The sequence below is a fragment of the Polypterus senegalus genome, chromosome 13 (genome assembly GCF_016835505.1).
Source record: "Polypterus senegalus isolate Bchr_013 chromosome 13, ASM1683550v1, whole genome shotgun sequence".
Lineage (NCBI taxonomy): Eukaryota > Metazoa > Chordata > Cladistia > Polypteriformes > Polypteridae > Polypterus > Polypterus senegalus.
In genome coordinates this window covers 67,503,032-67,526,258 of record NC_053166.1, presented here as the reverse complement: position 1 = coordinate 67,526,258, position 23,227 = coordinate 67,503,032, and the positions used below count along the sequence as shown (strand labels likewise).

At 40.4% G+C, this 23,227-nt stretch overlaps 1 protein-coding gene across 1 annotated transcript in view; it reads right to left on the bottom strand.

Moving 5' to 3' along the window:
* slc25a20 (solute carrier family 25 member 20) overlaps positions 1-23,011 on the bottom strand; it is a 46,265-nt gene extending 23,254 nt beyond the window's left edge. Inside the window, exons 1-2 of the mRNA XM_039775711.1 lie at positions 22,649-23,011; positions 2,415-2,495 (exon numbers count right to left, since the gene is read on the bottom strand). Of these exons, the coding sequence (XP_039631645.1) occupies positions 2,415-2,495; positions 22,649-22,762 (195 nt within the window). The 5' untranslated portion in view covers positions 22,763-23,011. The remainder of the gene's footprint in view (positions 1-2,414; positions 2,496-22,648) is intronic.
* Between the last annotated feature and the right edge of the window lie 216 nt (positions 23,012-23,227).

Genomic DNA, 23,227 nt, shown 5'->3' with positions numbered 1-23,227 from the left:
ATGGCACCGTCTCTTCACTTCCATCCACAGTGCAAATCCTGCCAACTACGCCAAGTGTTTTGTTTTGGAATTGCACCATGATTCCTCCCAGTTTAGAAAATTTCCACTTAAATAACTGTTGGTGGCTAACCACTAACCCATGGCATTTCCATTTAAAGGCCGTCAGAAGCAGCTCTTTTTATGCCATCAGCTAATGATGTTCAGCACACTGCTGTGAAGTCCATTCTTTTATGATCTGAGAGAGTAGTCTAATAACTAAGGCATTTGATTTTAAACTACAAGACTGCCAATTCAAATGCCTGCATTACAATTCAAAAAAGGGTACATGGGCAAATACAGTATATGATATAACTGAACTTGTAAAAGTGCTTTGGAATGGCTTTCTTTAAAAACTGACACTATACAAATATTTTTTGCATGTTTGTATGTGATTTCAAACACACCAAATTTAAACATCTAAACAGGACCGAAGTAAAGTACATGAATATCGCAGTCTGAATAATTACAGTGGTGACACAAATATGTCTTGCGCTTCCTAAAATCCAGGCAGTCACTTCCAGTAATTTGCTGTTGTTTAGAAGTTGATTTTCTCAGCATGCTTTTATGTAGCAAAAGGATGAAAGAAGGCTTGCATGCTCATTTGGTGATTAAGAAGTTTCATCCTGCCATCTAAAGAATAATTAATTTGTGAACCAATTGTAATGGGTGCAACCTCACATGGACCAAAATAAAGGGGGCACAGAAGGGGGCATAGAAGGACCTTCTACACGCTCCAGAGCTCTACAACTCCACAGTTGAGAATACAGACATCTCATGGAACAGAAGACAGCTCTCTTTAACCCTTTACACTCAGCCTCATTTGTGTCTCTTTTCTGCTACTTGGATTCATCTGGATTTAACTTCATCATTCTTCACTCAATATTCATGTTCTACTTCTCAAAATAAGGGTCAGAGCTTTCTCTTTCAGAATTTTTATATCTCAAGAATATAGTTCTGTTGTACACATATGTTGTCGCAGAATTTGTTGCAAAATTCAGTAATGCTATTACCAATAAATGCACTTTGAATGTCATTATTTCCATACATGTTGGAATAACCTTTGAAACATTACAAACATGTCAGGAACACCCAGAAAAATTTGTTATGAAATATATGCAATATTATGTCTAGTTTTACTGTTTTAAAGCAGTGCAAAAAACAAGATTTTTTTCTCTGCTTTTTCCAAGTACAGTATGTGTCCATAGAATACATATCCATTATTAAAGTCAATGGCATTGTATCATTGTCTCATCAATTTACTGTATATCCACATTACAACATGAATAGTTGCCAGTTTCACAAAGATCTTTACAAAAAACAATTCTAAAATATAGAAGGTACATTGTGGTGTCATGTGAAAGTTGAAATACCTGTCTCAATTAGTAGATAATAGTCTGTTCATCAAAGTGTACACATTTGAATCACGATATCATGAAAGCCAATGGGGAGGTTGGGGTCCAAGTGTTGCTGTGATACAGGAATATAGCCATTGCACTGAGGTATTAGAGTAAGCAACATGGCATTTTAATGGCAAAACACTCTGCTTTAACTACAGCAATGAGGACATTAATGATTTTATGCAGTTTTAAAAAAAAATGTGCATCATTATTCAGTCCTGACGGCAGGTCCAAAACAATGGGGCTGAGTGAAAGGAGTTAAATAATCAGTGCACTGAAGCTGCCTATCCCGTCCTCTCTGCCTTATATCTACAATAAGTGGTCACAATTTTCTCCTCTCATTTTTCTCTCTCTCTTTCTCTTTCCTCAACCAAGACTTCTCGCCATCTCTAGTGCTGACCCCTTTTGCAATGCTTGCTCCGACTCTCAGCTGATGCCTGCTGATTAACTTGTTGCTCAGTTAGTAATTATCTAATAAACTAATACACATACTTGTACACATCTTGTCCCATTGTGAATCAAACCAACAGGCTGTACTAATAATCATTAAAATTTCTAATAAATTCAATCTATTAAAACACACCCCTCCTGGACTTGCCTTACTACAACCATTTATGAAATTTGGGCAAACAAATGATACTAGGGAACATCACCACAACATTTTATTTTCATTTACTTGTCTTTGGCTTTAGAAGGAGGTGGAATGGTGTTTCTTGGGTAGTCCTATAATAAAAACAACGTATTTTGTACTATTTTTCAATTTTGTATAATATCTTGTAAGGTGTTGCTGAATGTTCACTTCAGATTTCAAGCACACAAATCAGGAATGACAACTCAGGAAAGATGAAATACAGTAACAAACACAGCAAGGAGAGACTCACAAATATAGATGAATGGCATATTCAATTTGCTGGAAGAAAAGCAATGAAGACATAAAGGTTTTCAGGTTTCATTGTATGCAGAGAAAGTATGGCTCACCTCTTTGGCCACTGTCTTCTTCAAACAATCCAATGTTCCCGAATAAAGCACAGTACTTCTAGACTGGGTTTGTAGTCGAACCTGTAGAGTTTAAAGAATAACAGCACACTGGCATAAATAGTTCCAATATATTCTTTGCATTAATTGCATGTAAATGACTAATTGTTTTAACTTCATATCAAACCAGTTATTGGGTATGTATTGTAGCAATAAGGCATATAGTCTGAAATAGGTTAACCTTACTAATAAACCTTTCTAAGAGGCATTTGTAGGAGAATAGAAGGATGGCATTAATTTAGGCTGACCTTAATAATTAGTGCTTAGGCTCTCTCTCTAAGAGGTGTGGACCACCAGGGAGCATACCAGTCACCCTACCCGACACAGAGAGACACAAGTTCTGTCCAGCACATACTTTTTTTTATTTACAGAGGGGAGCCGCTTTCTTGCTCCCCAGAGCACAGCAAAATGCACTATAGTACAAGCCTCAGTCCAGTCCTTTTCTTCTTGACTCTTCTCCCTTTCAGTCCTTCCGCATCCACTTGCTCTCTGGCAAGCTTCGTCTACCTCTTCCCGACTCTGACTCCTCGAATCAGGCGACCCCTTTTATAGGGCACCTGGAAGTGCTCCAGGTGCTCCAAAACCTTCTTCCGGCAGCACTTCTTGGTGTGGTAGAAGTGCTGCAACCCAGGGCTCAGCAACTGTCCAGGTGCCCCTTAGGGAAGGCCACTGGCCCCCAGCAGGGCTGAGCTTCTAAGCTCTAAACCCATGGCCCCACTGTGAGCCGAAGGGGTTGCCCTCTCGTGTTCCAGGGAGGTATTGCCCTGAAAATGCCCACTCCCCCTGTCCTCACATTACAGGGGCATCCTGGCCGGTCTGCCACAGAGGTAAATGAATACGATACCCACCAAGGTAATATGTTTGATATTAGATGGGTGAGCAGTCTAATCCTTGAGACACAGATTGACAGGAACACATAAAAAACTAAGCATGCCTTACATCCACCAAGACTGCATCTGCATATCCAGTTCAGGACTGAAAGGTTTATGTGGATTAACTGGTTTCCAGTAACTTTTTCCTTTAACTGCTGAGTGTGTTGTCTGTGAAACAGCTCATCTAAACTATTTACAATACATGCTCAATTAAGCTGATCATTAAACAGTCCTTGAATTAAACTGCATTTGCCCTTACAAATCCTTACTCTCGACTTGCTAAAGCATTCTCTGTTTAATGGCAGCAGAAAGGCAGAGAGTTTGGAGTTGTTGCCTCACAGTTCCAGAGTCACTGTCAGTGAGTTTTTGTGGATTTATCACCAGGTACTCGAGTTTTCCTTCCACATCTCAAAGGCGTACAATTTAGGTAGATCAGCAATTCTAAATTGACCCCATAAGAGTAGGCACTGGTTTCTGTGTGAGTGTACCTTGTGAGGTGCCCATTATCCAGAGCTGTTTTAGACAAACTACCATGTCGTTTAGTTGAAGCAAAAACATGGACAACCTTTAAGAAATATCTGGATGATATACTGGGACAGCTTAGCTATTAGCTAAACAAGCAAGCTTGATGGACAATATAACTGGACAATCGTATTGAGTCAGAGTGTTCTTAAGTCAATGTTTCCATCCATCCATTTTCTAACCCGCTGAATCCAAATACAGGGTCACGGGGGTCTGCTGGAGCCAATCCCAGTCAACACAGGGCACAAGGCAGGAACCAATCCTGGGCAGGGTGCCAACCCACCGCAGGACACACACAAACACACCCACACACCAAGCACACACTAGGGCCAATTTAGAATCGCCAATCCACCTAACCTGCATGTCTTTGGACTGTGGGAGGAAACCGGAGCGCCCGGAGGAAACCCACGCAGACACGGGAGAACATGCAAACTCCACGCAGGGAGGACCCGGGAAGCGAACCCGGGTCTCCTAACTGCGAGGCAGCAGCGCTACCACTGCGCCACCGTGCCGCCCAAGTCAATGTTTGTACTAGTTAATATGCTAACTTCACAAATGTTGACATCTCAGGGGACTTGTTATGGCCTAAATGGTAGATCCAGGCCTGTAGAGACTAACTAGACTTGAATCAAATCCTGTTCTCTGAAATGCTGAGGCAGTAATGCAAACCTCTGCACCATGATGTTATTTGTCTTAGTAATACTCCTATTTTAAGTCTGAATCTTTTTCTAATAACCTCACAATTCTGTGCCAATTGCTTTAGGTATAACATCTCTTCTGATTCATTTTCCTAACAACTTAAAAATAATGCATTTTACTTCCTAAAAACTTTTTCTTTAATAAATTAGGGCGACAAAGGTTTTCCCTGGGTACTCTGTTTCCTTCCCAGATCCCAAAAATGTGCTTGACTGGTTAATTTGTATGAGCATGTTGTATGACAGATGGGAATTCAATCTCTGGTTAGTCTTGGCATTTTGTGCAATGCCAGCTTCACGCAACCCTACATCTGAAAGAGGATCCAGAAAAAGAATAGGTTAAAAAAAAAAATCAGAATTGAAATTTTCAATGAGAGCATTCTGTCATTGCTTTACAATGAGTGGACAAGACATAATGTCTGTGGATTATTTTTATATTGCTTTATTTTAAAGCTTTGCTCTGTTTTTAAAAAGGCATTATCATGCACTGTAGTATTCCCAGTAAAAGAAGGCCCTTCGTCATTGAGGTAACTGTTGTGTTACATTACAGGTTTGGGCAGCACAGCATTCTTTGTTCCATTCATTTATTATTTACTTACAGTATTTACCAGTGTTTTTAAGTTTGCAGAGACCTTCCAATAAACACCAAATAAAACACAATACATTTATCTGTTCTTACCATCATTTTTTTTTTTGGATTTTATTGATTTTATTAAAATCAAAGTATATTCCATACAAATAAGTCAGGTTTTACAAAAATAGATTCGAAAACAAATCAACCCCCATCCATGAGAAAGAGAGTGAGGCCAGCAGAGTAAAAGCAAGGAAAAATAAGTAAATAGATAAATTAATAAATGAATAATGATAAATAGAGCAAAAAAAAATGAAAAAAGAGGTGACAGAATCTGCTTCCTGAATTTAGATGCTTATTCTAAAATATTATTGATTAGATCCTGCCAAGTTTTGAAGACATTTTGTACAGAATTTTTTAACATAATTTAAATATGTTCAGTATTAGAAAACACACATGGGTGGCACCTTGAATGGCCAGTGTTATCGGTCATATCGCCATAAAAGTTATTGTGGTGAAGAACAGAATGTGTAAGGTCTGTGAGTACAACAGTGTGACTGAGCAGAATTTTACTGCCAAATAACCACAGATAAGAAGTAATAAGATATGTCCTTGCAGCTAAGTGTACTGATCAATGAATGAGCACAGCTGTCACCGCTGATAACAGGATAAACTCAAAGTCTAAAAACATCATACATTCATTTGTAAAAGCACTGTTGAGTTTTGTTTCAGATGTATCTTAATTATCATCTACTGTTTTGGTGTCCTAAGCATTTAGTACTTTCACAAGCGACTACTAGGAGTTACAAATTTCACTTGATTGTATGACACACAAAACATATAAACCTCATATTCTGATATTCTGAACAACCCCTGACTTAAAATTAAAAAAATGCCCAAATATCAGATTTTTTGGGCAACATGTAATTTAACAGTGCTTGTGTCCCAGATGCCATGGACAACCTTCTTGAGTGATTTGGTAAAGCTCAGTATTTGACTTCATGGAGCAAGGCTAAAAGTTACTGAATAAAATCAGCCACAAAAAAACAGTGTTTAGCACCCATCTCTTCCAGAACCAAGGAGAACACGTAACAACTGTGCTTCACTGGTTAACTGAAGCTGGTTTGTGAATCAACCTACAAAAATAACCAAAGCCAAATATCTTAGCTATGTAGTGGCTAGAGGTACAGACAAATACCAATGCTCCAAAAGGTTCATACCATAAAAGACTGGCCTCAGCTGCAAACAAAGAGGCAAGTCCAAAGCTTTCCTTGCATTAGTGGGGTGTTATAGATGGTTCATGTCCAACTTCATGTCCAAAGGGCTCCACCTTTGACAGAATTAACATGCAAGTGAGCTCTGAACGTGGTTTGAGACTGGCTAAATCTGCCATTTCTGATCTAAAGAATGCCTTAACTTCAACTACTGTACTTACTACATGTGATTTTACTGTCCTTCTTATTCTCCAGACGCAACGACTCTGGTACCATACTGGGGTGATCTTAAGTTAGAACATCGACGGAGGAGAACACCCGGTGATGTTCCTTAGTCAAACACTGTTGAAAAAGAGGGACACTGTGGTAGGAAGAAAATCCCATGGCATCAAATGGGCCATAAATCATTTAAGGTACTATCTTTTGGACAGAGAATACATCTTAATTGCATATCATGCCCCTCTACAGTGGATAGTCTACCACAAGGAATCAAGTTCCCATGTAACTAGATGGTTCCTTGATCTGCACCATATAAATTCACTGTAATCCATTGCAAGTGTTCTCATCTTGCCAACACAGATGCTTTATCCCACGTTCACAAAAATCCCAGTCAGGTCCTCTCATCCCATTGAGTCTGAGCTGAAGGGTGGGTGTGTATGACAGACACCTGCAAATAGGAGGCAACTACAAGACTGCAACAAGTGCAACACCTGTGCTTGAAAGAGCATTGTGGATAATATCATTTCCTGTGTTGCCTCCAGGACAGACTAGCCAGTAAAGTTTTGATGCCACTTCCTCTGCTACTTAACAGGAAGTTCTGCCTTTCCTCTTTGGGTAGGATATAAAGAAGATCGAACTCAGGGATCAGTGTTTCCCCCTCTAGGGAAAATAAGGTTTATCCAGACCAAAATATACATACTATTCCAAAAAGCCTTACTACTTTTGGGCCTATGCAGGCTTGAAGCCTGTTAATAGTAGTTGGAGTTTTCTGGTTTGGGGTGAGGTTAATCTAAGCAAGTCAGTGAAGGTCCTGGCCTGTTTTGTGAGACTCTGTGTAGGCCTCACACCCCTCTTTGTCTTTTTAAGGACTCCAGAATACAACCATTTCTACTTTGTCTTGTTGCTGGGTTTCACTCTAGAAATATTCACATAGATTTTTTTTTATTATTAACACAAATTAAAGAAAAGCAAGTCAAAACCAACAATGTTGACATGTGCTGACACCAGGCATGGTGTGCAAATAAACAAATTTATTTCATGATTATTTCACATTACCTAATTAAACAGTTTTTAAAATATTTGGAGGCAATGCCCTAGCACCCCACATTACAAACCACTATTGGCAGCCTCCCGCTGTCCATTTTAAATTTTTTTTTTCGTCCTGGTCGCGGAACAGTGGACCAGCTCTACACCCTTAGCAGAATCCTGGAGGGTGCATGGGAGGTTGCCCAACCAGTCTACATGTGTTTTGTGGACTTGGAAAAGGTGTTCGACCGTGTCCCTCTGGGAATCCTGTGGGGGTCCTCCGGGAGTATGGGGTACTGGACCCCCTGATAAGGGCTGTTCGGTCCCTGTACAACCGGTGTCAGAGCTTGGTCCGCACTGCCGGCAGTAAGTCGAGCCTGTTTCCAGTGAGAGTTGGACTCCGCAAGGGCTGCCCTTTGTCACCGATTCTGTTCATAACTTTTATGGACAGAATTTCTAGCGCAGCCAGGGTGTTGAAGGGGTCCGGTTTGGTGGACTCAGGATTGGGTCACTGCTTTTTGCAGATGATGTTGTCCAGTTTGCTTCATCAAGCCGTGATCTTCAGCTCTCTCTGGAGCGGTTTGCAGCTGAGTGTGAAGCGGCTGGGATGAGAACCAGCACCTCCAAATCCGAGACCATGGTCCTCAGCTGGAAAAGGGTGGAGTGCTCTCTCAGGGTTGGGGGAGAGATCCTGCCCCAAGTGGAGGAGTTCAAGTATCTTGGGGTCTTGTTCACGAGTGAGGGAAGAATGGACCGTGAGATTGACAGGCGGATTGGTGCGGCATCTGCAGTGATGCGGGCTCTGCATCGGTCTGTCATGGTGAAAAGAGAGCTGAGCCGTAAGGCAAAGCTCTCAATTTACCAGTCGATCTACGTTCCTACCCTCACCTATGGTCATGAGCTATGGGTAATGACCAAAAGAACGAGATCACGAATACAAGCGGCTGAAATGAGTTTCCTCTGCAGGGTGTTTGGGCTTTCCCTTAAAGACAGGGTGAGAAGCTCAGTCATCCGGGAGGGGCTCAGAGTAGAGCCGCTGCTCCTCCGCATCAAGAGGAGTCAGATGAGGTGGCTCGGGTATCTGATCAGGATGCCTCCTGGACGCCTCCCTGGTGAGGTGTTCCGGGCACATCCAACCAGGAGGAGGCCCCGGGGAAGACCCAGGACACGCTGGAGGGACTATGTCTCCTGGCTGGCCTGGGAACGCCTTGGGATTCTCCCAAAAGAGCTGGAAGAAGTGGCCGGGGAGAGGGAAGTCTGGGCCTCTCTGCTTAAGCTGCTACCCCCGTGACCCGACCCCAGATAAGCAGAAGTGACCCTACCAGGGGCATAAAGCCCCGGACAACATAGCTCCTAGGATCATTGGGACACGCAAACCCCTCCACCACGATAAGGTGACGGTTCAAGGTGGTGTCTTTGTTGACACGTCTCTGCAACATCGCATGGACATCGGGTACAGTGCCTCTGGATTGGCAGACTGGGGTGGTGGTCCCCCTCTTTAAAAAGGGGGACCGGAGGGTGTGTTCCAACTACAGAGGGATCACACTCCTTAGCCTCCCTGGAAAAGTCTATTCGGGGGTTCTGGAGAGGAGGGTCCGTCGGATAGTCAAACCTCGGATTCAGGAGGAACAGCGTGGTTTTTGTCCTGGTCACAGAACAGGCCAAGCGGAATGCGGCTTCGGTGGTTGCTGAGGCAAAAACTCGGGCATGGGAGGAGTTTGGAGAGGCCATGGAGAACGACTTTTGGACGGCTTCGAGGAGATTCTGGTCCACCATCCGGCTTCCGAGGAGGGGGAAGCAATGCAGTGTCAACACCGTATATGGTGGGGATAGTGCGCTGCTGACCTCGACTCGGGATGTTGTGGGTCGGTGCGGGGAGTACTTTGAAGACCTCCTCAATCCCACTAACATGCCTTCCAATGAGGAAGCAGAGCCTGGGGACTCTGAGGTGGGCTCTCCCATCTCTGGGGCTGAGGTCACCGAGGTGGTCAAAAAACTCCTTGGTGGCAGGGCCCCGGGGGTGGATGAGATACGCCCGGAGTTCCTCAAGGCTCTGGATGTTGTAGGACTGTCTTGGTTGACACGTCTCTGCAATATCGCATGGACAATTTTTATATATGCCTACATCAATTGCTTTCCCCTGTCATTTATTTCCAGGGAAGTGACTTTTTTGTGCTCTATTAGTTAACTTATCCGTTTCTGCGTGAGCTGTTTGCGCTTGCACTCTTGCCTACAATTTGACTCACTTGCATTTGGGAATATGAGCAGCTGTCAGTTGAGTAGAAAAGAAAGTATACAAAATATACAAGTTTAAGCAATTGCTCTCAAGATAAAATTGAAACAGTAAACAAATTCCAATTCCTGTGTGAAGTCACACAGAACAATTTAAAATGGCTAATTTCACAAATTTGCTAATGCTTTTTAATGGGAGATTTAAAAATGTTAAAGATCTGTTCGAGATATCAACAAATACTGTCTCAACAAATTTCTTTGGAGAAAAAGTGTGCCACTTCTGAATGAAACTGGTCCATGGGGGGCTGAGGTTCATGCAGACAGATAGACATGGGCTTTCAAAATCGGTTCTTTGCATATCATATGCTAACATACCTAAAAATAGGTTTTCTATTGTTTTCGTATTTATATTTGAACAGTCTCCAGATTTCAGAATAATTATAAATTGACAATTAGTTGTAGTCATTTTCTGGAAATGTTTTTTAACAATCTGACTTTCGATGTGTTGTATGGCAGAGTGACTGACAAGCATCCCGAATCCAGGAGTGAGCACATCACAGTGCAGTGCTTTACACATAAGTCAGTTGTCGGTTAAAAGCAGTGGAAAACAGTCATTCTTCAGCATTGCTTTGTCAAGCAGAGGTCAATGGGGAAGCGCAAAGAAGCAAGTTTCCAAGGAGACTCACCAGCCTTTTGATGGCAGGAAAATGTGAAGCTGAAAACACTGAGCTGCAGCCTCCACAACAACAAAAACAAAAAGACAAATCTGTGTGAAAATCCAGATGACGACAAGCAATGTCATTAGCAAATAAGTGGCATCAAAAGTAAAGATTGAACTAAGCCATCTTTATCATTTTAGGCTGATGCCAGGATAAAGTCAGAAATATAAACGTTCTTGATGCTACAATACAAAATATTCAGAAAATTGTAACACTACTCACAATCTACTCTTAGATTTAAATAAAATCCACCACCAGCACTTTGGTTTTGCTGGTGTTCAGTTGCAGGTGGTTAGAGTCACACTATTTAACAAAGTCCTTGATTAGGTTCCTATACTCTTCCTCCTGCCCACTCCTGATGCAGCCCACAATAGCAGTATCATCAGCCAACTTTTGCACGTGGCAGGACTCCGAGTTGTATTGGAAGTCCGATGTATATAGGCTGAACAGGACCGGAGAAAGCACAGTCCCCTGCGGCACTCCTGTGCTGCTAACCACAATGTAAGACCTCCAGTTCCTGAGACGCACATACTGAGGTATCTAAGATATTTCACGATCCATGCCACCAGGTATGAATCTACTCCCATCTCTGTCAGCTTGTCCCTAAGGAGAATAGGTTGGATGGTGTTGAAGGTCCTAGATAAGTGGGAGAGGGATCGGTGTAGCATGTAGATGATGGCATCCTCCGCTTCCACCTTCTCCTGGTATGCAGACTGCAGAGGGCCGAGGGCATGGCGGACCTGAGGCCTCGGGTGGTGAAGCAGCAGCCGCTCCATGGTCTTCATCACATGTGATGTCAAGGCGACAGGCCTGAAGTCATTCAGCTCATCAGGACATGATACCTTTGGGACTGGGGTGATGCAAGATGTTTTCCAAAGCCTCAGAACTCTCCCCTGTTCCAGGCTCAGGTTGAAGATGCGCTGTAGAGGACTCCCCAGCTCCAATGTACAGGCCTTCAACAGTCATGGCGATACTTCATCTGGACCCACTGCTGTGCTGGCACGAAGTCTCCTCAGCGCTCTGCTTACCTGGGCTGCTGTAATTATGGGTGGGAGAAAACTTTCTCCCATGCTGGTATCCAGGAGAAGGATGGGTAGAGGATGCAGTACTCTGATGTGAGCGTGAGAGTGGGCTAGGGTGGTCAAACCTGCTAAAAAAGTTGTTCATCAGGTTTGCTTTCTCCCTGTCTCTCTAGATGGAGGCACCCTGCTTCGAGCTGCAGCCAATGATGATCTTCATCCCATCCCACACTTCCTTCATGCTGTTATTCTGCAACTTTTGCTCCAGTTTTCTCCTGTACTGCTCCTTCGCCGCCCTGAGCTGGACTCGGAGTTCCTTCTGCATGCGCTTGAGCACATGCTGATCATCGCCTTTAAAAGCCCTTTTCTTCTGGCTCAAAATGCCCTTGATGTCACTTGTAATCTATGGCTTGCTCTTAGCATAGCAGCGTACTGTTCTTACTGGAACTACGATGTCCATACAGAAATTGATGTAGTCAGTAATTCTGTCAACAACCTCCTCAATGTTCTCACTATGTGACCCCTGAAGGATATCCCAGTCCGTAGTTCTAATGCAGTCCCTCAGAGCCTGCTCTGCCTCAGGGGACCACTTTCTGAATGAATGCGTGGTTGTAGGTAGCTCGCTCACTCTTGGTTTGTAGGGAGGCTGAAGCAGAACCAGGTTATGATCTGCTTTCCCAAGCGCAGGTAGCGGGGTGGCACTGTATGTGTCCGTAACGTTTGCATACAGTAGGTCAATAATCCCATTTCCCCAGGTGTTACAATCCACATACTGGGAGAAGGCAGGTAATGTTTTATCCAGCGTCACATGGTTAAAATCTCCAGAGATTAGCACAAGCGCCTCAGGGTGCTGTGTTTGTAGTTTAGCAACAACTGAGTGGATGATGTCACCCTCTATCTCCACGTCCGCGTGAGGAGGGATGTAAACAATAACAACAATGATGTGTCCAAACAAGTAATAGGGATGCAGACTTACGGCCAACATTTCGATGTCCCTGCAGCAAGTGGAGATTTTGATGTTTACATGTCCAGGGTTGCAACACCTTGTGTTCACATAGACAGCGATTTCTCCTTCTTTCCGCTTCCTGCAGGTATTTGCGTCTTTGTCCGCTCTAACTGTGCTATACCCGGGTAGCTCCACGTTAGCATCTGGGATGCTAGTTGTTAGCCATGTTTCACAGAAAAACAACAAACTGCATTCTCTGTAGGTCCTGACAGTTTTCACCAGCGCAGCCAGTTCATCGATCTTATTCGGTAGTGAGTTCACATTTCCCAGGATCACAGAAGGCACCGATGGCTTGTATCGCCACTTCCTCTCTAGCCGCTTAGCCTTTAGCTAAGTGCCGGCTCTGCTGCCATGATGCGGCCTTCTTACCTTGTGAGGTAAATATTGAATCACACTGGCACGGGCCTTTGTTCTCAGCGCTAGAAGTTGACTACCTGAATAGACGAGTCTCGGCGTGCAAAAATCCATGTCCAAGTATTAAAAAGTGTCCAGGAAATAAGTCCACATAAAAGAAAGTGGTAGGAGTGATCAGAGAGACAGAGAAACGATAGAAATATAAAGTCGTACACAGAGTTGCTGGAAAGGCTGCCACTCACGGCGGCGCCTAACTACTATATTATTATACTATAATGGCAGTCCATTTGAAGGGATGTGACACATTGTTTACTTTAAATGCATATTTTAATTTAATTTTTTTATTTTATGTACTTTAGTAATTCCCCAAGGGAAATTGTCTTTTCGCATGACATCAGAGCACAGGGCCAGCCATTGTACAGCACTGCAATTTTCATGTTAAGGGCCTTGCTCAAGAGCCCAATTGAGTAGGATCCCTTCTGGCTGTAATGGGATTTGAAATGGCAACCTTCTAGATACCAGAGCAAATCCTTAGCCTCAGATTTTGCATTTCATATTTTCACAATAGCTGCAAATTCTTTCAACCATAAATGGACTGCAACGCCACTATGGTACAAATTAGGGAGCACATACATGATCTATGGCAACCTATCGTTCAGTTTTCCCACTACTCCACTGATGTCTTCAAATTTCAATGTATAATTTGATGTTACAGACAGGTTTTTCTCTTGCAACAGGTTATTTTAAAAAGTGTAATGTACTGTGTACACGCGTGAAGCACATGCATATGTTTAATTGGGGTCTTATTTGGAGAAGTTTTGGTTGTAGACAGTTTATTATAATAAGAAGCTTTTTGTCTAAAGTTAATGAGAGCACCACTACGCTTTGCAGTTCAAAATCACTTCTCCTTCTTGGAACACTGTGTTCATGAGTGGTTGGATTGGTTTAGATATGTGACACTCAGTGAGCCATCTAATTGTTATCATCCACTTTTAAGTAAAATTCACTCATGGTTGTCTCCAGGCCTGTATATTATATGTCTTGCTCAGTGAGACAAGGTAACTCAAATTTTTTGAAAGCTAGTGTAGATATAGTAGTATGTTATATTTAACAAAAACAAAAAGAAGAACTCATACCAATAATATGATGGGTCACATTATTAACACTATGGTAATATTTACTGTCACTGAATCTTGTAGAATGTACATTCTGTTAATGTGGTTCCATAAATAACTGGCAAGCTAAACAAATGTCCATTACATGAAAAGAAATAGATCAAGAGCCAACGTCACCCCCTTACCCTTCCAAAGTCCACAATCACTCTGAACTCAATAACAACTCACTGTGAGACAACACACCAAAAATACATTGCCTTCCACCCAGTAAGACTTACATCAGTGTTAAAAGCCAAGTAAATAAATCCTACATACAGTACTCAGACAAAAGCACTTCAGGGTTTTCATGAGTTTGTGGTATGCATCAGCATCAGTACAAATGAATAACTGGTCACTCATAATGCAAATCACATATTTCATACTGTTAGTCTACAGTATATTCTCATTGATTTCTATAATCGATATTGTCATTATAGAAGGACTACATGCTGCAAATGCAGTTCCCTGAAGGACAAGTAGATTACTTTTTAAAAATCTAAGAAAGGTTTGAAGCATATTCTCTTCACTCTGTTAATTCGGGCCAATTGTTTGTGAACAGATGATATGGAAGTACTGAATATCCTCAAAAAAGTTGCATAATGCTACAGTGCTGCATTTTAAATTTACTCTAAGGAGTCAATCTGCAAATGTTTTACTGACACCTTGTATGATAACCATCTGCTACATGCCTCTGCATTATCACTCAATGGTTCTGTCCGTGAACACTTGCTATTTGTTATGGAATGGTGACAGAAACATGGCAAATGGGTTTTGATGCTTCCAGAAAGAACCCAAACAAATGTTAGGATTTTCACTGGCCTACCAAAAAGTGGCCTTACTTTTGGTAACCAGCCACAAACTACCACAGGCAGGCTGCAGCCTATAGAGACCCAAAAATATGGAGCTGGCATTGAAAGTCCAAATTAAACTTTAAATATTCAAAATATACAAAAACGCCTTTCTAGGGAGAGGGAACATAAAACCTCTGGAATAATGAGAAAATGTGAAAAAGTATTTTTATCAATAAAAAAAATAATCAAATAATTGAAATCTAAGTACAATAAAACAGGACAAAAGGGCAAAAATAAGGCAAAGGGGTTATGCATCAAAGCCAAAGCCATCAAGTCCCAATATGAAACCCAATAAATAAGAATCCAGAACCAGAAACATCAAAGATAAGCAAAACTCATTAAACTCTAATAGCAATCAATGAACCACTGCTGGGACCCTCTCACCAACTTCAATATACAGATAGAGGCAAGACTGAGCAGCAGTAATATCACCAACAGAGTCTAGCTGCACACCTCCACAGCTCCATTGACTATGCTGAGGAGGTTGTCACTTTGCCTTATACGTCTGTGATGTTACCCAATATTATGGTTGTGGGAAGTTTATCTGGCTCAAATAATGATGACTGTTGAGTAAACAAAGTGACATAAGCATGCACTGCAACTGGCTGATCAGCAGAGCTCCTAAATTGCGGAGCTCTGGAGGGTTATACCTAGACCCTTCTCAACATCAGGGTTGCCCCACTTCCTTGAGTTTCACTATCAAAACACAAAGAATCGTGGAACATTTAAAAACATTGTACTTTAATATGAAAAATTAAGTGATCTTAATGGAAATCACATTAAAGAATAAGATATAATAAATCTGAAATAACCAAAACAATAACGTACACATAAGTACATATAAGACAGGGAATAAACTCTGGCTGAAACATGACATCAGCTAACTATGGAGTATATACTTATTACTAAAGCACTTATTCTACAAACATAATTCTGAGTTGTGAAGACTGAAATGTACCCTGTCATCATTGCAAGTCTAGAATCCATTCTAGATGGCAGTCAGTCCATTGCAGACACACTCTCCAGTCACTCCGAAAAGCACACTATGGAGACACCAGTTAACTTAAAATGTACACCTTTGGGTGTGGGGCCAAAAACTGGAGGAGACAGACATGTGAGGAATGTGCAAACCTAGGAGTCTGAAACTTTGAAATTTCAGACATAACCACTCTATGTGCTCCTCTTAACTACTTACATACATTCTGAAGCCCACTTAATTGAATTCAGAGTTTTGGGGACTGCGTGCAAGGAGAGAAATAACTGAACAAAGGGCCAGTTCATTGTGGGGTATCATAGGAAAAATTCATTTAAATGGCATATCTTTGGTATATAGAAGGAAAACATGTTGGGCCTAAAAGAAGCCCCACACAGACACAAGATGCAAACATTAAACAGGCAATAACCACATATGAAATTCAAACCTGTGATACTGGGTCTGTGAGGGTAAAACACTAATCACTGAACCACCATGTTACCCTTATTCTTAACTTTTAAATAGTTACTGATAAAAATGACATGAGAAATTCACAAATTGATTATTGGCTGATTAAGCTGCAAAAGCAGTTACTAAAACCCAAACAGATGGAGGAAATTTGGAAGTCAGGTATTTCTACTGAGCATTACTTTACAAAGCCTGTGTACTACAATGTATGTCAAATGATGTTTAGCTGGTCCCTGTATTGGTGGCTTCCCCATGATGTCTTACCCTTGGTTTAATGTATTAATTCACAGTTGGAAAAGCTTAAATGAAGCTAATCTAAGTTCATAATATACAGGAGGCTGAAGCCAGTAATTGACCGTGGAGTTGTCTTAGGTTTATAAAATATACAAATGAATCCAAAACCACTATTTAAGTCTTCCATTTGTTTTCATTTAATGTGCTTACATTGTACTTGTATTTGATGGACAATCTCAGATTACAAAAACCCCCAGTTACATTTTTAGCTTGCACACGTCTAGCTTTAATTATGCTACTCAACTGATGCTATTTCACCACACTTGGCAGCACTCAGAACTGTTTCTGGTTGCGAATATAAAGATGCCGTCCACTGGCGAAAAGTGCTAAAGACACAATAATACTGGTAAAAACAAATGTACTAGTGGATCTTACAATATATTTGTCTTATTTAAAGTGTGTGCCTGGAAATACATTTGAAGAATATTGTATTAAATATGAAGAATGTGGCATACTTCTCTTGACCCCAATCACTAATTAAATGCTTGGCATTTTGCTCACATCTGAAGCACAGAATCTCTGGCACAAAGACAGAATTGTTAAGCATTTTAAAACTGCCGGGAGGAAAAATAGAATTATTGAAAAGAAACTTTGTAATGTTTAGCACTGATGGACCAGCCAAGTGTTTATTTGTACCTGAATGTCAAAAAACTAACTTGTGTGAAAGGTACTATATAAAATAAGGTTTTCACTAGATCATTTGTTAATAGTTAAGTAATGATCTTGCCTGCAATTTACCAAAATTTTCATTTGAAACATCTATCCAGCAATTCCAAAACCTGCATAATCTAGGTCAAGATTATGTGGGGCTTTTCCCATTGTGTGTGTGTGTAATAGGCAGAAAGAAGCCCTGCAAAGGATGACAACCCATCAAAATGCACACTCACACATAGAGCCATGCACATTGGGCCAGTTACAGGGTTACCAGATTAAGCAAACATGCATGTCTTCTGGCAGCAGTGGAGGTGGGGATGGGGTTATGGAATACCTGACCAAATAACACTGGAAGACATGTGCAGAACAAGCTAACTATGCAGATACAGTTAGCTGTATCATCTTATGGAAAATGCAGCACAACTCCAGATCCAGGCAATTTTTTTGTCACATCTGGGCTATAGCAACTGTCTTCTAGCAGGAGTACTGAAATGTGTCACCAATTGATTCATTTTGTAGCTCAGCCCTGTTGAGCACACGTGGCTCCTCTTTTCAGATCACTATATAGACTCCAAATAGCAGCACATATTAAGGTCAAACCCTTGAGGCTTGCCTACAGTGGATCAGCACTTATATACAGTATGTGAAGACACTTGTGAGATCTTATGCTCCACCTCGAATGCTCAGTACTGCTGATGAACAGCATCTGCTGATGCCCTCTTTCTGTGGTATCAAATCTCAATCCAGACTTTTTTCATGTGTAGCTCCTAGCTGCTGGAACGAGGGTAACTAAGGCAGTGTAACTAGCTTGCATTCTGTTTTAAGCTCTTCATTTGTGATAATCAATTTTGCTCCCTCATTCCAAACATTTAGAAGTGTTTAAGGAACATTTACTCTCAAACATTCTAATTGGCTGACGTTACTTAATTATGTTGAACTCTTTTGTAAGTCACTTTGGATACAAGAATCTGCTTCTTCTTCATCTTTTCCTACTTCTATGTGGGGTTGATTTGCTTGATTAACCTATGCCAAACATCTTGGACCTGTACTTCCTCCCTAGTCAGAACCTTTTATTTCAGTTTTTTCTTTTACTCTATCCATCCATCTCCACTTTGGCATCCCTCATTTTCTCTTCCCCTGTGCTTCAATTCCCAACACACTTTTGCCAACATACTCATGGTCTACCTAATCACATGTTCATCCATACCACTTCAACCTACTGTCCTATACTTTCTTAGATATCTCTCTCACTTTTTTGAACCTCTGATTGCCTCATTTCTTACTCTGTCCTTTTTTGAACTCAACACATCCATCTTAACATTCTCATTTCTGCCACAGTTAACTTCTTCTCCAAATAAATATAAATGTAATGCTCATTAAACAGGTTTATCCTCAGTATTAGGAATGTGTACAAGATATCTATTGGAATAACAGCATTCTTTGAGCTTTGTGAGCTAGTGATTTGTTTGAAAGAAAAAACGCTTGCGTTTAATGTCAGGTCATACTTAGCATCAGGGCGTGAAAAGTGACTCCTGATAGTACCTTTGATAACACCAATAGTGAATGTGCTGCACTGATATACTGACTAAACAATAGCCTTTTTCAATCTAATATTAAGTTTCTACTGCTTGCAGGTTATGTTTTTTTAGACAATAAGGGAATCACTGCCAGTGTAATTATGGTAAAAGTGAAACATTTGTCCTTCCATTTTCTTAACCTGTATGATCCAATTCAGGACCATTCAGGCCAAAGACAAACCTGGTGCCACTGGGTGTAAGTAGAGCAGCAACCAACACTGTATTGGACAATATACAAATATACTACTGAACTATATAAATAGTTCAGGTTACTGTAATACTGATTTGAGAAAGTGAACAAAAGGAAATCCATTTTGCTCTTATTTAAATAGGCAATAGGATACACGGTATATTCTGAACTGCTAGAATTTAAAGCAATATTTACTGTATATTAGTGGATGGTAATTCTGAAAATAGCAATGGCACGGCAGTCAAAAGCAAAAGATGCGCAACCAAAGCATTGAAAGTTTTTAACTTCCAATTCAGCATCACAAAGATTATCTATTTTTTTCACTTAAAGATAAGATAGTTTGAAAGGAGAGAAATGATCGGACATTATTTGTGTTGATTTCAGTGTCTACATTAAAGAAAAATTTAATTTAAATACGCGTGTGGAGATTTTCCTGTCCATTGTATTTAGAGTTTGCATACCCCCCTAGTCATGTTTGGCATTTCTGTATTTTCTTTTAGATTTGAATATATACTTTTGTCAAATAAGTTCATTATCCAACCTTCGTGATGAAGACCTGCAGAAAACCTGAATTGCGAAGTACTCAGTGATTGACTGTTTTTTTCAATATATTTGCTTGACACTTATTCATTTTTATACGACTAACAAAGGTTTGGAGTCATTATTTAAAAGGTTCAAATTAAAGTTAAGAAACTAGGAGCATGGCCACCCATTCAGAGTTAATGTTAGACTGATCCTCCTTAACCTAGAAATGTTTCTGTAAAACAGTTTCTAAACACCAGACACAATATGTTCATGGTTAACAACTTAATACTGCTCATGAGAGGAATTTTTTTTAATTCTCTACCAATAGAGTCACCTTAAACCTGCATCTACCTAAATGAACAATTGCAAACTTTCCACTTTGGCCACAGTGGTTTGGATCAATTAATTTAAAAGAGAGATTTGAATATTTCCTTCACAGTGATCAAATGTCGAATTACTTTGAGAATTCTATGAAAAAAGGTCAATTTTGATATGTCTCTGTGAAGCTGCTACCTCCTCAACATTCATTTTCTCTGCTTCTTTTCAGCTTAGTGTTGTCTCTTCAGCCTATTGAAAATATATTTATATTAAATGTTAATATCTCTCTATTATAATAAAAAATTCTGGGATGAGACAAGACTTTTTAGCCTGGGATGTGATTTTTTCAGAGAGATACCTTTACGTCCCACCAGACGAGACTGTGCCAAGAGATTTAACCATGCCCAGAGCCGGAAATAAAAGACAGAGTAGATGACAAAGTAGAATGTTGTAAAGAATTCAAAAACTTTGGCACGATACACATGCAGAGCAGGGTAGAGATAATGAAAGTACTAAAATTTGAAAGTCTCAAAAAAGTGATAGTAAAGATCATATTAGCACACACAAATGGAAATTATTACTCAGTTAAATAACGGAACAGCGAAAAGAGAACAAAGACATTGTTCAGAATTAAACTTTAAGTCAGAGACTTGTGGATAGTTTAATTCATGTTGCCATCAGGGAAAAGTAGTGTTTCTACCTAATGAAGAGGTGCATCCACGACAATTAAAAGATGTGTTGTTTGGTGAAAGTGAAATCCACATATGCAAGCGGTAGAGACACGAAGTGGCTGGCACATAGCGTAGGCCAGGGGGATTCACGAGCAAAGCTCCCTAGTATATATATAATTTTTTTTTTTCAAAAATTACAATAGTTCAGTTCATAGTTAAATTGGGAAAATTCTCAGAAAATTTTGACTTTGGTTATTCAAGATGATACTGTGTAATCACACAGCGTTTTGTGGATGATTCCTTCACTTCAGCATCAACAAATATATACAAGATAAACTTGACATTCTGAAAGTTAAATGGCAAATGTGAGTGTGCATATTCTAAAGACTGTGGTGGAGGATCTACACATAACGACCCAAGTGAATAATTCAGCATAAAAATTTACAATATGGAGTGTGTGATGGAAGACATGATTTATGATGTGGTGGATCCCAAGATGCTGCTGTATGCAAATGTACTGCTAAAGTGTACAGATATGCAAGAAAAGATTTTAATTATGGTGTGCATTAAAAAAAGTATATAACATACAGTTCCATGCAGTCACGGCAATCTCAGTATGCAGATATGACCAAACTGAAACACTGAAACAGAGAAATGAAGCACATCTCTCACAAAACCTGCCATGTAAGCCTATGGCTTAACTGAACAGACGTTTAAAAATGAATGTCCACTCTGCATAGGACTGAATATTGATTAGTGATAATATACACAACTTTCTATCTGTGACCAAAGAATTGTTTGGTTACTGGTTATTTTGCTCCCTGGTCAGTATTCAGAGAATGCATATGGAGATGGTGCACTGCTACAATTACTCAGGGTCCACAACAATAACAGACTGTACTGGTCTCGTAACACAGAGGGACTATAACAGAAAGGGCAGAGCATATTCTTTTTTCTTAGAAGACCTTCATGTGGGTAGTGACATGCTTCACATATTCTACAACTCTGTAATGACCCATGCAAGTTTCTTTGCTGTGCTTGGCTGGTTAACATCATTTCAAGAGAGACCCAACTAACTAAAAAGCTAATTAAAAAGGCAAGCTCAGTTATGGGACAAACTCTCTACCCACTGGAGATAGTAGCAATGGACAGAATGAAAACAAAACTGATTGCCTTTATGATCAGTCCTGCACATCCTTTCCAGGACACGCTAACAACTCAGAACTTTCAATCAACAAATTACTCAGGAGAAATGTGCCAAGAAACGCTACTTGGGACCGTTTATAATAAAGGCAAAATGCTTTTATGAGTTGATCTACCCATCTAAGATGGGTTGAAATCTAAATAATCAGCACATGCCTCTGCATATTCTGTGTTAATGTTTGTTGTGAATTTATTAGCATGTGTTTAATGCATATAGTAATAATATGCTTTGCATTTTTCAACAGATGGCACATCAAAAACTTCAGCACTACTTTTACGAATCCCATATCAAACTGCATGTAACAGAGACACATCAACAACTCAGACAAACAGATACACAGACAAACATAAAGACACTTGTCCTTTTACTAGGGTGGATAATTCTTGTGAGACTGTGATAAGTATCACCAAAAAAATAAGAGAATGACATTACCAAGAGCAGTTTACCAAGATAGTAGGGGATGTCATCTACCGTGCACTAGATCTGAAACAAACCAATCGGCAGGTAGATCATAACTGATCTCGCTAGATGATCACAATTAACCAACTCAAGGAGTAGCCCTTTACAGTTTTGACGTTTACTGTGACTTTCAAGAGCAAGCTGTTTGTGATGTACAGTATATTGGTAGATTCCCACAAAACCCAAATTTAAGAATTAGAAACAATATTCATACAACTAACTCTATTTCGATTTTCTGTCACGTAGTCACAATGAATGTTAACGATTGTATTTCGCATCAAAAAATATGACATTTTCAGAACTTATACAGTAAACGAATACAAATGATACAGCTCACATTTTTATGACATAAATGCCCTGTTTATTAACAATATTAGTCAAATACAGTACCTTAATAGTATCCAGAGGGTGGCCAGCTAAAAGAAGACAAGCTCCGCCAAATCCTCCTGCAAAAAAATTTTTCACGGGGGATATTCTTTCCGTCTTTGAATTTCCTTCAGCCATTTTAACAATAAACCGGGCTTCTGCCAAAACCTTACGGTAACTTTTTGTTTGGCTCGTGCTGTAAGTGCCGCTTCGGCCAGCGTTACTTCCAAAAAGTAAACTTTGGTCTCGGCGACACGGATGTTGGGCACGCGCTCACTGTCCGTCGAGGCCGCGCACAACCGGCAGCACTTTTGCGCTTAAAGTGAAGTGACTCACACATACTGTATCAAACTAGGGGGGCATACGTACAAACTGTAACGCGCTCCAAATTAATACGAGTTAAAATGTGTTTATGGCTACGCGAGTTTATGTTTTCTGTGCGTGCAGAAATAGCACATATAAAAGAAACCATATGTTTAATATTGCAGATTTCATTAAACATTCATGCGGTACAAACACAAAAAAATAACCCCCAGATTTAAAAGTGATTTTTGCTACATGAAAAGACACGCAGATGCACCTGATATTTGTATATGCATACAT